The sequence below is a fragment of the Ochotona curzoniae genome, unplaced genomic scaffold (genome assembly GCF_017591425.1).
Source record: "Ochotona curzoniae isolate NIBS_2020 unplaced genomic scaffold, NIBS_Ocur_1.0 contig_3520, whole genome shotgun sequence".
Taxonomy (NCBI): domain Eukaryota; kingdom Metazoa; phylum Chordata; class Mammalia; order Lagomorpha; family Ochotonidae; genus Ochotona; species Ochotona curzoniae.
This window is the reverse complement of record NW_024465894.1, coordinates 241,515-256,116: the sequence shown is the minus strand read 5'-3', so window position 1 is coordinate 256,116 and position 14,602 is coordinate 241,515. Positions and strand designations below refer to the sequence as shown.

The window sequence follows — 14,602 nt, the reverse complement described above, 5'->3', positions numbered from 1 at the left end:
GGGCGGCTGGGCTGGGAGGCGTCGTTCGGGGTGAGGGGGCCCTGACAGCTCCGGACCACCGCGCGCCAGGTTTGAGGCCCTCGAGTGTCGGAATCGCGGCTTCCGGCCACGCAGGGCTCAGGTGTGTGCGCGGCAGGGGCCCCGGAGGTCGGCCAGGCACCGCCCACGCACCCCTCCGCGCGCCCCTCGCGGCGTGGGGCTCGGCGCGCCGCCAGGCCCCGGTGCGGGGCGGAGCTAGGCTGGGACTGGCTGGGGCCGCCCCGCCCGCGCCCGGGCCTCCGCGCCGGCCCCCGGGGAGGAGTTATGATAATTTCCTTCCCATTAAGGCTCTAGGGTTCCCCCCGCCCCAGCTACCGCCCGGACACTGTGCGGGCAAGGCTTCCCCGGTCCACGGCGGCTTCCACACCCGCGGGGGAACAGCATCCACTGCCGCGGAGCCGCCGATGCGCGTCCACTGACCCGGACGGCCGAGCCTGCGCGCGCAGCGGGGCGGCGGCAGACGCCCCGGCCACCGTGACCCCAATTTTGGATTTACCGCTCGGGGGGTGGGGGGAGCCTGGATTTAACTGGCGACTGCTCTGGGGGACGCCGGACGCCATGTTGTGGAAAATAACCGATAATGTCAAGTACGAAGAGGACTGCGAGGTGAGCGGTGGCGCGCGGGCGCAGCCCCGCCCCGGCCGAGGACCGTCCGCGAGGCCCGGGACCCCGGACCGAGTCGGGCACGGGCGCGCAGCAGCCCGCAGCCCCTCGGGAAGGACGCGCGGGCCTCGCCTCCGGGGCGCCCTCCGCGTGCGTTCGGCCCTTGTTCCTAAAAATGCAGCCCTCGGGAGAGTGGGCCCTGGAGAGAGAGCGGCAGATGCCACCCACGAGGCGAAGCGGGAGGCGTTGGCAGCCGGCAGCCCTGCCTCCCGCTCTCCAGGGGCGAGCGCCCGGCGGCCAGCCCCGGACGTGGGGTCCGCGTCCCGAGGGCTCCGCCGAGGCTGCTCGCCGGCGACACCTCCGCCGAGCCCGCGCCGAGGCTGTCACCTGCCCCGCTACCTCGGCGGGGAGGCGAGGAGGACGCGAAGTCGGGCGTCCACGGGCGGTGGGGGCTGGGAGGGGGCCGCGGGCGCCAGTGCCCCAGCCTGTCGGACAGGTTGGGCCGGAGTCTCGCCGCCTCGGAGGGCGGGCGGCGGCGAGCGGGAAGAAGAAGACGCAGGCGGCGGGAGGCGAGCGCCCGGGCTGCCGCTCTGGAGAGGGGCGCGCGGCGCCTCGGGGACCTCGAGGGGGCCGCCCCGGGCTGCAGGCGGGGGTCGCTTCCGCTAGGGGGCGACGGGACCATGCGTCTCCGGGCCGCCCGCGCCCCCCGCGCCCATGGCCACGCGCGCGTCGGGAGCTGAGTGGGACGGCCGCGGGGCGCCGGGACGCGCACAGGCAAGGCTCGCGCCGCCTTCGGGCTCCTCCCGCGGGGCCGGGCCCGGGCGGCCCCGGCGGGATCCGAGCCGCGCCCGCCGGCAGGTCCTGTCCCCAGGGCGTGGAAGGGAGGGTCCCGGGGCGGGGGCGCGGTGCACTCCGGCCGCCCGCTTCCTTCGCGGCGCTCGCCTTCTCCCGCTCTCTCTCTTGGACCGCGGGACTCCGACATGTGCGGGCTGGAAAGCGAGCGCGCTTTCAGCCGGGCGCGCCGCGGGCCGTCTTCCTCCTCGGGCTCTGGGCTTTCCCGGCCCAAGACCTGGGGCTCGGACCCGGCGCCTCGGAGCGCCCCGGCCGTCGCGGCGCTCAGACCTCCGCCGCCGGGCCCGGTGGATCCGTTGCCTCAGGTCCGGCCTCCCCCACGAGGTCCCCGGGGCGCCGCGCCCTTGGGTGCCCTTCGGGCCGGGGCGGCTCCCGCGGGGATCCCCCGCCGGGCTCGGCGGCACGCGCGCCCGTTCGCTGCAGCGGGGGCTTCGCACGAACGGGGCGCTGACGCTTTCTCTTCTCCCAGGATCGCCACGACGCGGGCAGCAATGGGACCCCGCGCATCCCCCACCTCTCCTCCGCCGGGCAGCATCTCTACAGCCCCGCGCCGCCGCTCTCCCACACCGGGGTCACCGAATACCAGCCGCCGCCCTACTTCCCGCCTCCTTACCAGCAGCTGGCTTACTCGCAGTCGGCCGACCCCTACTCGCATCTGGGAGAAGCCTACGCCGCCGCCATCAACCCCCTGCACCAGCCGGCGCCCGCCGGCAGCCAGCAGCAGGCCTGGCCCGGCCGCCAGGGCCAGGAGGGCGCCGGCCTGGCCGCGCACCACGGGCGCCCGGCCGGCCTGCTCCCGCACCTCTCGGGGCTGGACGGGGGTGCCGTCGGCGCGCGCAGAGATGCCTTCCGCCGCTCCGACCTGCTGCTGCCCCACGCGCACGCCCTGGACGCCGCGGGCCTGGCCGAGAACCTGGGCCTGCACGACATGGCGCACCCGATGGAGGAGGTGCAGGTGAGCGGCGCGGCCCGGGCTCCCGCAGCCTCGCCTCACCGCGCGCCCCCGAACCTAAGGGACGCTCGTGTGGTTTCTCCCCAGAATGTGGAAGACCAGCACCTGCTGCTGCACGACCAGACTGTGATCCGCAAAGGTAGGAGGCGCGGGGGATGCCCCCGCGGCGTGGGGGAGGGGACGGTGGCGGGGCGGGCGCGGAGTCGTTTTGTTTAAAGATCCCGTTATTAGAGACAGAGGGAGGGAGAAGACTTTCCCAGCTAAACGACCCCTGGAATCCTTGGCGGTTCTTGGGCTCGGCGGCTCCGTGGGGCCCAGTGGGTGCGTTACGAAGACGGGCTCTTCCTGGGCGAGTTGGCCTCAGGACTGAATTCCGAGAAACCGCAGGCGCACGGCCTGGTCGAGTGGGGGGTCCTGAGGGTTGGTTTCTGACTTCAAACCTGCCCGTGACCTGCGAGGCTCCTGCACCCCCGAGGGAGGGGCAGGGCTGGGAAAGGCTTTCCTGGGAGTGAGTGGCTGGGCGCTTCCCTGACGGGCGTTCCTCCCTGACGGGCTTACCGGGAGGGAAGGCGCTCCAGCAGCTCGAGGCCGGAGTGTTGGGATCCAGGGGGCTGCGAGCCTGCCCGGCGCTGGAAGAAACAGAGATTTGGCGAAAATCTTGGGAAATGAAACGAGCTTCCCTGTAAACTTGGAATGGGGAGTTTCTGCTTTGGCGCTTGCTGCTTTGGTGGCATTCAGGGGTCTTGGCAAATTGTCTGAGCCTGTCTTGTGTCCTGGGATTTTTTCCCCCCCTTTTTGGTTGTTTGTTGAGTGGGAAAGAAAAAAAAAAACCCTTTATTTAGTTCGGAGGCATTCTTCTGAAAACGAAATGTTCTAATTAAACAAGATTTCAACAGCGGCCAGGAACTGAAAAACCCTCCGTGCTTGGGCTCTTGGCTAATTAATTTCCTAAGGTGTTAACTTGTGAATTTTAGATTCATTTATCTTCCGAGGGAGACTATGGCTTTACAAAAACGCACAAAAAAAACCCGAGCCGATTTGCGCTGCTGGTCCAGCACCCTGCCGTGCTATCTGCCCCAACTTCATTCTGTCTTTGAAAAGGTCCCAGCTCCGGTCTCTTCCCTCCTAGGCCCCATTTCAATGACCAAGAACCCCCTGAGCCTGCCGTGCCAGAAGGAGCTGGTGGGGGCCGTGATGAACCCCAGCGAGGTGTTCTGCTCGGTCCCGGGGAGGCTGTCCCTGCTCAGCTCCACATCCAAGTACAAGGTGACCGTGGCTGAGGTGCAACGGCGACTGTCGCCGCCGGAATGTCTCAATGCCTCCTTGCTGGGAGGCGTGCTCCGAAGGTACTCGGGGTCCGCGTTCTCGAGGCTCGGGGTGGCTGTGTGAATGCGGGTGCCGGTAGGAGAGGCCGCGTGGTATTTTTAACATTTATGTAACTTTTATACCTAACGCTGAATTCTAATCGCCTTCGAGTTTTTAGTACATTTCTCCTCTTTTAGCGAGTGCCAAAAGTGGAAGGAAGTGCTAAAGCCGCAGGAGCGAGTTGTCTCTTTTGCTTAAGTTTGATTCGGGTGGGAAATGGCAGAGGGAGGAGGGGATGTGTGCCCCCAGAGAGGTTTAGGGGAGTCAGTCTGCCTTGTTCCCTGGGGTCTTCTTTCTTAAGGAGGCGGCACTAGGAGCAGCCTTATTTATTTATGTATTTATTTTGATGGGCATTAATGCCGAGACCCCGTGGCACCTTGCTGATCCCCGACAGCATTGGTGCAGACAGCACTGGCTTGCACCGAGCCATTAGGAACGAGGCTTTGAACGGTGTGCCTCTGTGAGCCTCACCGTCTTCAACCGCTTTTTCCTCAGAGCCAAGTCTAAAAATGGAGGCCGGTCGCTGCGGGAGAAGCTGGACAAGATCGGGCTGAACCTCCCTGCTGGCCGCCGGAAGGCCGCCCACGTGACTCTGCTCACGTCCCTGGTGGAAGGTGGGTGGCTTGCGGTGGCCGGGTCTTGATTCTCCCAAGGAGAGGGAGCTGTTGCAAAGTTTGTGTGCCTTGAAGGAGCACAGTCGTGTTGCTGAGCCAGCACTGAAGGCTCCTGCCTGGAAAGCCGGTGTCCGGTCCCTGGAGGGATCCGATGCCCCAGCCGGGGGGGTGGGTTCATTGTTGCACAGCGGGCGACTTAGCTGTGGGCAGGATTGCTTCTGAGTTTATCCCGGCTGCCCCACTCATGCTCTATTAATTATGACAACATAAAGCAAAAGAAAAGCCCCCCCACCCCCCACCCCCCATGCCTGCACACAGAAACGTGGAGGTGGACAGAGCGATGTTGGCATGGCCGCCCAGCCCCAGGTGCCCTCAGTGGGGTGCCAGGCCCACGGGCTTTCCTCTCCCTGGTCCCAAAGCACGGCTGTGGTGCCCACAGGCTTGGCACATTTCTTCTCCCCCTTGTCACCTGAGGCCCTGGAGGACGAGGCCTAGAGAGTCCACGGGACCTCCTGCCCGTGTGGGCTGGGGCAGCAGGCATGTCCCAAGAGAAGCCCCTCTCCCAGTTGCATGGGACCCTCTGGTCTAACAGGAAAACACAACACCTTTGGAGCTTTATAGGGAGAAAGTGACCCATAGCAATGCTCCCTTCCCCAAGTCGGTGGCCGCTCGTCTTGATAAGCAGGGCTCTGTCCTGGGCTGGGGCTAGCGGGTGTGTTTCCTATGTAGTCAAACATTTGGAGTTTGAGGCAGACGATTGACACTGCCTGGGACACCTCATCCCACGTGGGAGGACCCGGCTCAAGTCGCGGCTCCGGTTGGCTTTCCCTTCCGGCTTCTGCTGAAGCACATCCCAGAGGGAGGCAGCAGGGGATGGCTCAGGTAGCTGGGTCCCTGTCGGCCACGTGGGAGACCAGACGAGCTCCTGGCTGTTGGGAGCATCCAGGTAGTTGAGCAGCAACTCGAGATGTGTGTCTTTCACGTAAAGTACTGGGGTACTTCTGAAAGAATGATTCTGTATCTTTCCCCCTTGTATTGTATGAACTGACCCGAGGTGGAGGTCTGACTGTGGCTGAAGCCTTCGTTGTGTGTGTGTGTGTGTGGTTTCCTTTAGAGCGCAGAGCGGCTGGCCAGTGGTTAGTGCCACCCTAACCTGCTCCCTTGCTTGGTTCTAGGTGAGGCCGTTCACTTGGCTCGCGACTTCGCGTACGTCTGCGAGGCTGAATTTCCTAGCAAGCCGGTGGCGGAGTATTTAACCAGACCTCACCTGGGTGGACGCAACGAGATGGCTGCCAGGAAGAACATGCTGTTGGCGGCGCAGTAAGAATCTAGACCAGGAGGGCACTACCCAGCCACCTGGCAGTGGGGGACGGGCACTACCCAGCCACCTGGCAGTGGGGGACGGGGCCCCAGAGCAGCTCCTGGGGCTCGAAAACTAGGGCTTGGAGCAAGAGGAAGGGGGCAGTTCATTCGTCCCTCCTGATGCCCAGGCCTTGGTTTTCCCAGTGCAGGTGGGCACAAGGTGTGTCCTCAGGCTGCTAGTGGCAGCCAGCTGCAGTCGTCGGAAAATGGGGCAAAAGGGAGCCCGGCGAGGTGGCCCGGGCTAGGGCAGGAACTGTGGAGGGAACGAGAGGTTAGTTTGTTTCTGGAGAGCAAGGTGCAGCAAAGGGCTTTGCAGCTGCGCTCTGGGGTGGGACCTGGGCTGCTGCACCGGCCTCAGTCCTGTTATCTTTCGGACTTCGGATGCGGGTTGAATTAGAGTGCTTGCAAAGCGCTCGGCTGCACCTGAAGTGCTGGGAATCACGCAGCCGTGGGCAGGTGGCATAAGTCTCAGTCCTCCCTTCCCTGGTTCAGTGAGCTCCGGTGACCTCCCAGGTGTCGCGTTCTGGGAGGTTTGCTCTGCGAGGCGCTCACCAGCCTCCATGGCCTGTCCCCCCCAGGCAGGTGTGTAAGGAGTTCACGGACCTTCTCAACCAGGACCGCACGCCCAACGGCAACAGCAGGCCCACCCCGGTGCTGGAGAGCAGCATCCAGAACTGCTTGTCGCACTTCAGCCTCATCACGCACGGCTTTGGCAGCCAGGCCATCTGCGCCGCCGTGGCCGCCGTCCAGAACTATATCAAGGAGGCCCTGATCACCATAGACAAGTCCTATCTGAACCCCGGCGACCAGAGTCCAGCTGACAGTAACAAAGCCCTGGAGAAGATGGAGAAGCACAGGAAATAGGACAGGGCTGCAGATCCGGACTGAAGAGGCTGGTGGCTGCTCCTCCCTGCCTGCAGGGTGCGGCGCGAGCCCTGGGCCCGCCTGGAGAGCCCCTGGCTCGCCTCCCCTCACCCCGCTGTGGGCAGGGCCTCGTGGGAGTCTGGCTGCGGCCTTGACATACTGCTTGGTTTCCTCCTGCTGAAGGGGCTCCTGACTTTGGACCTGGGACCAGAAGGCGACACTGGCCGTTCCTTTCTCATTGAGCTTTCATGCTGGCTTCAGCAGCACACGTACTAAAATGGGAACTCACCGAGCGCTGGTCTTTGTCGTTTTTTTTAACCCCATTCTTCCTTTCTCTGAAAGTGGTGCTACAAGTTTTAGAACCGTTTAAATACCTTCCCTGGGCTAACAAAACAAAAAATCCCGTGCACTTAGCTGTTGCTGTCGGGTGCTGAGTCAGCTGCACGCGTTTGTGTCAGTGTGAAGGTAGGAGCTGGCTTGCAAAGTCCACTGCAGTTTCTTCTAGAAGCAGAACCGTCTTCGGAGATCACCTGCCGACTGGTGACGAGGTGTCGGACGCAGTTCCAGCCCTGCTTTCAGAGGGGCCTTCTGCTTTTCTGAAACTTGTAGAAACAGCCTGCTGACAATTTTTTTTCCTCTTAAAAAAAAAACCAAACTTGGAAAGTTAACTGTTTAATAATCGGGAGACTCTTGGAAATGACATTTCTTAAGGTACAGAAGCTTTATTTGCATATTTATTTCAGACCTTGATTTTTGCTTTCTTGAGTAAACTTGAAAAGGCGGGCCCGCAGCTGCTGCTCGCCCCGTGGTCCTCCGTCGCCCGTGGAGACGCTGTCTGAGAAGCAGTGTGGCATGTACAGGTTTTATTTATGCATAATTTAATGGGATCTGTAAATACTGGTTGGTGCACTTCTTAGGACTTTCTGAAAATGGGATTTGATTTTAATACTGACTTGGACTGGTGGTGGGGTCGTCTGTCACACAGCTGTAGATTCATTCACGTGGGTAGGGGTTTTCCCAGTGGGCAGAAAACAGCAGCTCTGTGTGCTTCCCAGTGGGCCAAACCCCGAGGTGAGTGTGCGGTGCGGTGTGTGTGGGTGCAATGGAGACTTGGCCTGTGAATGTTCCCGAAGCAACTGTTGCGTGTATGACACTTGTATAATAAACGTCTTCTCAGTAGAATCTGTGGAAGCCTGATGATAATTCAGTTCTTTTCAAAGTCTCCAGAATTGGGTGGTGGAAAAGAGGCAGTCCTTGGCTTCCCCAGGGCTTTGTGAGTATAATGGGTAGGGCAGTTGTTGGGGATCCGAAGGGGTTCCCTTAGCAAGAATGCACAACTCTCCCTGGTCAGTCTTCCCTGCCTGCCTTACTGTCCTTCGGCCTGCAGAGGCCAGGGCGTGGGGGAACTAGTGATGGAGCCGGTGCGAGACTCCCCTGCCTTACCCACTGCGCTGTGTGGCTGCATGGTGGGGAGGGCGCATGGGAAGACTGTGGGTGTTTTCTTGGGCAGGAAGCTTCATGAGGAGGGCTTGCCTTCGTATCCCATGTTCACCGCAGAGGGTATGTTGCCAAGGCCTGTTGGTCATGCTGCCTGCCGGGCCAGCCGGAACTCAGGGCGGAGGGCGCTGTGCGTCGTGCCTCCTGCTTGGGCAGTGGAGGAGTGTGGCGGGAGCCGTGTACTGCGGGGTGTTTGTGGGGATCCCGGGTACACACTGCCGGGGCTGGGTTTCAAGCCGAGTGGGCTGGCGGATCCTCCAGGAAGTGATCTGTTTATAGTTGGGCATGTGTGGCTCGGCTTCAAAGGGAGGCGGCAGCAAACGGATTTTCCACATTGGATAAGGCCGCTGCCGCAACTCCGGCCTCGAAATCCTTGATTCATAACTCTCCCAAGTGCTCAGCCAGTCCTGCCTTTGTGTTGGCCTTGGATGCTATTAAGTAATTTAAACTCTGCCAGCCTAATACTTGGCAGCCTGACCCAGGCCCCCGAACGTTCCTGTTAAGCTGGCTGATAGGTCAGGACCACGATCGCTTTGCTGTGGAAAGAGGCCTTGGGTTGACAGTTATTTCTCAATCGAGACTTGAGACACTGGGTGTTGAGAGGGAGGCCACCGGGGCAAAGGGCTGGCTTATCGGCAAGCTGGCTTTCAGGAGCGGTGTCCTGGAACCGCCCCAAAGTCAACGAGGAGCATTGAAGTGAGTCGGGAGCGCAGGGCTGTGGGGCCTGGCTCTTACCCGCTTTTCTGCCTTCATTCCCACTGCCAGGGCTGGGGACAGCCACTGGCTTCCCTGGGAGGCAGCCGGCCGCGCTGGAGCTGGTCTGTGCCAGCGAGGCACGGCCCTCCCTGCCGGCTGTGGGGGACGGCTAGGGGGAAGCCCCCTCTTCACTTTTCCCTGCTCTGTGCCCGTGGCACCAGTTGATGGGCAGCTCGGGCTAGCTCCTCAGGCCGTGTGTCCCAGGGAAAACCCACCCAGTGCTTAAGGACATGTGTCTGCAGTTCTGGTTCACAGGGAGATTGGCAGCACTGGCTTGCCTGGACACCTGGTACACGGTGTTCCTTTTGTCCCCGCGCAGATGGCAGACCTGCAGGTTCAGAACATCAGGGAAAGGACTGTCTCTGCCTGGTGTGCCATCTCCCACGTGTGCTCAACTTAAGGTGTGGCCTAGTGACAACACTGGCCTCTGCTCTCTCGGGTCCAGTGGCTGGACCTGGAGTCTGTTTGGATATGAACAAAAGCCACAATGTCATGGTGTTGTGGATAGATGAGGCATGAGGCGGCGCTGTCCTGCCTCGTGGTGGTGGTGATGGGGCGCTCCCCGCGGGGTATTGGGAAAGGTTGTGTGGGGGCACCCTGGGCCTTCTCCAGTGCTTTCCTGCTGTGGCTAGGTAGAGGGGTGCCAGGAGGTGGCAGATGGGTCTGCTTTCCTTCACAGGTGCCTTGGGGTCCTGCAGGAACCGCCATGGGCCACCGGAGGTAAGCCTCCTCGGAGAGGCCCTCAGGGATTTCCAGTTGGCCAGCTGATGCCGTGGCCAGAGGGTTCTGCCCTTTTTGAGACAGGCGAGGGTCTGCTTCACACTCATGCCCCAGCTAGGGGTGTGCCCGCTCCTGAGTGGCCTGACTGGCCTTGCTGGGATCCCGGATGCCTTGGGTTTGCATTCTGGTCTCAATCTTTCAGGCCGCCCCATGGGGTGTGCCACTCCAGGCTAGTGGCATGTCACACCTTCAGAGCCTTGGTCCACAGGGAACCTCAGACACGAACTTTGACAAAAGCAAACTTTACAGTTTTCAAAAGTTGCCAGTCCATGAGAGCCCTAGGTTTCATGGAATGCGTGCTTGTTTGGGGCATGGCTTTGACACTGTTTTGGACACTGCTTTGAGATAGCGTTTGGGTGGGGACAGGGAGGAGAAGGTCCAATTCCCAGGACAGGCCAGGGCTCTCTTGTTAAGGAGCCTCCAAGGTCAAAAGGCTGCGCATTCTTCCCTTGTTGTTGTTTTAAAGACGCGGTGTTGTCACTTTTGGGCTCGTGACCCTCACTCTGAGGAGTCACTCAGTGGCCGGGAAGTGGGAGTTGGGTGAACTGAGGGTGGGGGCTGGCACCCCGAGAAGGCTTGAGAGAGCGTGAGCGAGCGAGCCTTGGAGTTTTGAGAGAATTATAGGATGGATTGTGTGCCTGGAAAGATACATTCAAGTCCTAATTCCTTGGCGGTGACCTTTCGGGAGACGAGGTTAATGCTCACCACGTGGGGAGAAGATTAGGTCGGGGTCTAGGACAACAGGTCCGACGTGGCTTGCGTCGGTAGGTGAAGGGAGATGTGAGTCCACAAGCACTGGCGGGGACAGCACCGTGTGTCGCAGAAGCGGAGGGCACAAAGCATGCAAAAGCAGCCGAGAGGTGGCTGGCTGATGGGGCCAGGGTTTCCTGTGCAGGCTGTAGGCAGGACCCTCTGGAAGCCCCCCAGGTCGGGGCACTTTGTCACCGCTGCCATAGGACGCTGGCTCCGTGGCTGCTCCCACTGGTTCCTCTGCGGGCTCCTTGTTCAGTGTAGTACCTTTCTCGGCAAAGAACGAAGGCGCTGCCCGTGTGCTCCAACCGTGCCGTGCCGTGACGCGGGCTCTCCCTTCTGCTGCCCTGGAGCTGGTGGACGGGACCTACTGCTGCAGTACAGGCCTGAGCCCCCCAGTGAGCTGGCTCCTCGGAGGGGACACCCGCAACATCTCAGCCACTCAGCCCTCAGCTCCAAGGGCTGCCTCATCCAGCTGTGGGTGGACAACATCTCAGACTCAAGCCATCGGCTCCTGGCTGGAAATGAAGTTCAGAGCTGGCCTTCCCAGCCCCCATAGCGTCATGGAGCTGTGCGAGTCTTCCGAAACGACCAGGGCCGGCACCTGGTCCCACACCCTTCAAGGCACCCATCTCTACTCTAGTTCTTGCAGCCCCAAGTGCCCTCTGCCATCCTGTCCGTCCTCAGCTATGGCTGGAGTAAGAAAGGGGACGTCTTCCAGGTGGGGTCAGTCCTGCCGATGAGAGGGCAAGCCTTGCGGGGAGGGGAGCAGCACGTGCCAAGGGTCTGGGATGAGTTGCGCCTGGTTATTCCCTGAGAGCTGAGAGGCCTTTGTGTCTGGAGTGAGGTGGGAGGATGGGAACTCCAGGGCTTGTTCCCTGGGAGGGGGAGAGGCTGCTGTTCCCCCAGCCTCCTGATGTGTGAGAGAAAGATCCCTGGGTGCACCAGTGTGAGTCGTGTGGGTGCTGCTGCAGGGGCCTGGAAGAGAGGGCGCTGGGTGCTGCTGCAGGGGCCTGGAAGAGAGGGCGCTGGGGGAGCACGTTCTCGGTAAGCGCAGTCCAGGCAGCCAGCTGGAGGTGCTGCGGTTTGGGCGAGTTGGGCTGAGGGTGGGGGTTCACACGTGTGAATGCGATGATGGCACGTGCAGACCCGGGCCACAGCCAGCTCCACTTCCCCGTCCCCTGGCAGGCTGGTGCCTAGGAAAGCAAAGGGTTTGGGTAACTGAGGCGGCACTCTCCTTGGATCTAACCTCAAGGCAGTTTAACCACATGACAGGAGCCTCGGGGCGGGTCTTAGCGAGCAGTGACACGGAGCTAAAGGAGCTGTGTGGGTTATTAAGGCTTTTTGTCCAGCATGGAGCTTTGGGTACGGTGGCTGGGCTGCTTCTGCTGCAGTCAGGGCGATTTCCGTCACCTCCAGGGCACAAGTTTCGCCCTAGGTGTTTTGTGAGGTGGTGCAGGCAGCCAGGGCCACGGGATAGCTGGGGGAACAGACAGGATAAAAAGCTGGTTGCCGCGAGCAGCGCTGTGATGGCTGTTTGCCGGGTACCCGGAGTCTGGGTGTTGGAGAGGCTGCTGTGTTCCCCTGGTTCTGGATTCAGTAGGGCACTGTGGGAAGTCTCTCCACCCAGATCCCCGCTCAGCCCCCACTTCCAGTTACTGTCTCCTGTTGATGCCAACCTAAAAAGTGCCCGTGTGGCTTTTGTTGCTTGGGCTTTGAAAGATGCAAACAATGGCGTATTGTATGTATTTTGGACTGTGCTTTTTTCTTTTTAAAGATTTGTTTTATTTGGGTCTGGTGCGATGGCTCAGTAGTTAAATCCTCATCTTGCGAGTCCTGGGACACCACATGGGCACAGGTTTGTATCCAGGCAGCCCTGCTTGCCATGCACTTCTCTCTGCTTGCGGCCTGGGAGAGCAGTCGAGGACAGCCCAGAGCCTTGGGACCCTGCACCCACGTGGAAGACCCAGAAGTTTCTGACTCCTGGCATCAGATTGGCTAAACTTCTGCCACTTGGGCAGTGAATCCTCGGACGGAAGATCTTCTCTTTCTCTCGCCTCCTCTGTATATCTGCCTTTCCAATAAAAAAAGAGAAGAGAGAGAGAGGAGGGGAGACAGAGAGGAACATCTTCCGTCCGCTGGTTCAATCCCCAGGTGGCTTCAATGGCCAGAGCTGTGCTGATCTGAAGCCAGGAGCCAAGGAGCTTCTTCCAGGTCTCCCACATGGGTGCAGGGTGCCAAGGCTTTGGGCTGTCCTCTGCTTTCCCAGGCCACAGCAGGGAGCTGGATGGGAAGTGGAGCAGCTGGGATATGAACCGGCGCCTGTGCAAGGAGAGGACTTTAGCCACTAGTCTACTGCGCTGGGCCCAGAATAAATAAATCTTCAAATAAAATAATTGAAAGGCAGAGAGATTAAGAGAGCCTCTATCCTCTGGTTCACTCCTCATGGCCACAATGCCTGGAGCTGAGCTGATGCAAAACAAGGAGCCAGGTCTCCCATGCGGACCCTGTCGCATCCCTTCCCGTCCACACGTTGCCAGTGTTTAGGGCTCTGCCACAGTTTGCTCACCTAATCCCCAGTTGGTAGCTGGGTAGTTTCCAGTTCCTGCCTTTACCGACGGTGGCTGAGTGTTGGTGGACACACGTGGACGTGTGACTTCCTGGCTTTCGGGACACTCAGGGGTGTCGTGCTTGGCCTTCGGAGTGTGGGGTCAGGGAGGGAGCAGGGCAGTGGCTGCGTTACAGCGCACCTTTCCCATGTGCTTCCTGGTCCCACCCCCAGCCAGGCTGAGCAGTCAGATCCCCCTGCCCCCAGCTTGGGCTGAGTCTAGCTCCTGTCGCTAAGCTGTGCTATGACATGGAGCAAATCCTAGAACTTACCCAGCTGCCCCATTCTGCTTGCTATTTAGAAAAAAAAAATAAGTAAATAAATAAATAAATAATGGGCCCAGCACAGTAGCCTAGCGGCTAAAGTCCTCGCATTACATGTGCCAGGATCCCATATGGGCGCCAGTTCATATCCTGGCTGTTCCACTTCCCTTCCCTGCCTGTGGCCTGGGAAAGCAGTGGAGGACAGCCCAAAGCCCTGGGACCCTGCACCCACGTGGGAGACCTGGAAGAAGCTCCTGGCTCCTGGCTTTGGATCAGCTCAGCTCTGACTGCTGTGTCTTCTTGGGGATTGAACCAGTAGATGGAAGATCTTTCTCTCTGTAAATCTGCCTTTCCAATAAAAATAAATCTAAAACAAACTTATGTGTGGGAAAAGCAGAGACAGAGATGCCACAAGGAGATTTTTTGTTCCCTGATGCCTGGGGAAGCTGTGTCTGGGCCAGCCTGAACCCAGGAACCCAGAACTCAATCAGGTCCCAGCACCTAATGTCCCCTGCACACACTGGCTGGTGCCTGGGCTCCCTCAAGTCCTGGGATGGGGCACCTGTCCTGCTGGGCCGGGTAACTGCCCTCATGTCTGTGTTCACCTTCACCGATGGTTCGCACCTAGCCAAGTTTCACAGAAAGTAAAATCATGATAAGAAGGGAAGAGAGGGGAGAAGACAAGGAAGTCAGGGACAGAAGCCACACCTTCTGTGAACTGGACGGTTCTATTGATGGGCCTGCGGAGTGGCAAGCCACAGTCCTGAATGACTTGACCTTGGCTGTCACTGTGAGTCTGCGTCTTCTACCCCTGATCCCTGGGATGCTGGGAGAGAGGTGGGCCAGAGCGGAGGAGCACCGTGGGAAATGCAAAAGGGCCCAAGCGTGACTGCGGCGGTGTGGCCGCGGCAGCGTGACCGCGACGTGACTACCGCGGTTGGAATTCACTTCTGCGTGGTGGCCAGTGACCTCATCCTGACTCATTTGTTTCTATATGGGCTAACAGTTTTTTTTTTTTTCCCAAAAAATTAGTCATTTATTTGAAAGCAGAGTTACTCAGAGAGCGAGAGCTGGAGATGTTCCATCTGCTGGTTCACTCCTCAGTTGGCCACGGAAAGTCACAAAGGCTCGGGCTGCACCAGGTCAAAGCTAGACGCCTGGAACTCTGCCCTGGGCACTTGGGTCGTCCTCCCCTGCTTCCCCAGGGACATCAGGATGGCTGGGGGGTGGACAGCTGGCTGCCTGACACAGCCTTGGGGCTCCACTCCTCGGGCGGCCTCAGCTGTCATCTGCTGGG

General features: G+C 60.3%; 1 protein-coding gene across 1 annotated transcript; it reads left to right on the top strand.

Moving 5' to 3' along the window:
• The first annotated feature begins 367 nt into the window (after positions 1-367).
• On the top strand, positions 368-6,651 carry TFAP2C (transcription factor AP-2 gamma). The gene is made up of 7 exons (XM_040981040.1): positions 368-645; positions 1,964-2,449; positions 2,534-2,585; positions 3,576-3,792; positions 4,307-4,425; positions 5,601-5,745; positions 6,366-6,651. Exons 1-7 carry the CDS (start codon positions 598-600, stop codon positions 6,649-6,651), a joined length of 1,353 nt encoding a protein of 450 aa, XP_040836974.1. The 5' UTR covers positions 368-597.
• The last annotated feature ends 7,951 nt before the right edge of the window (positions 6,652-14,602 follow it).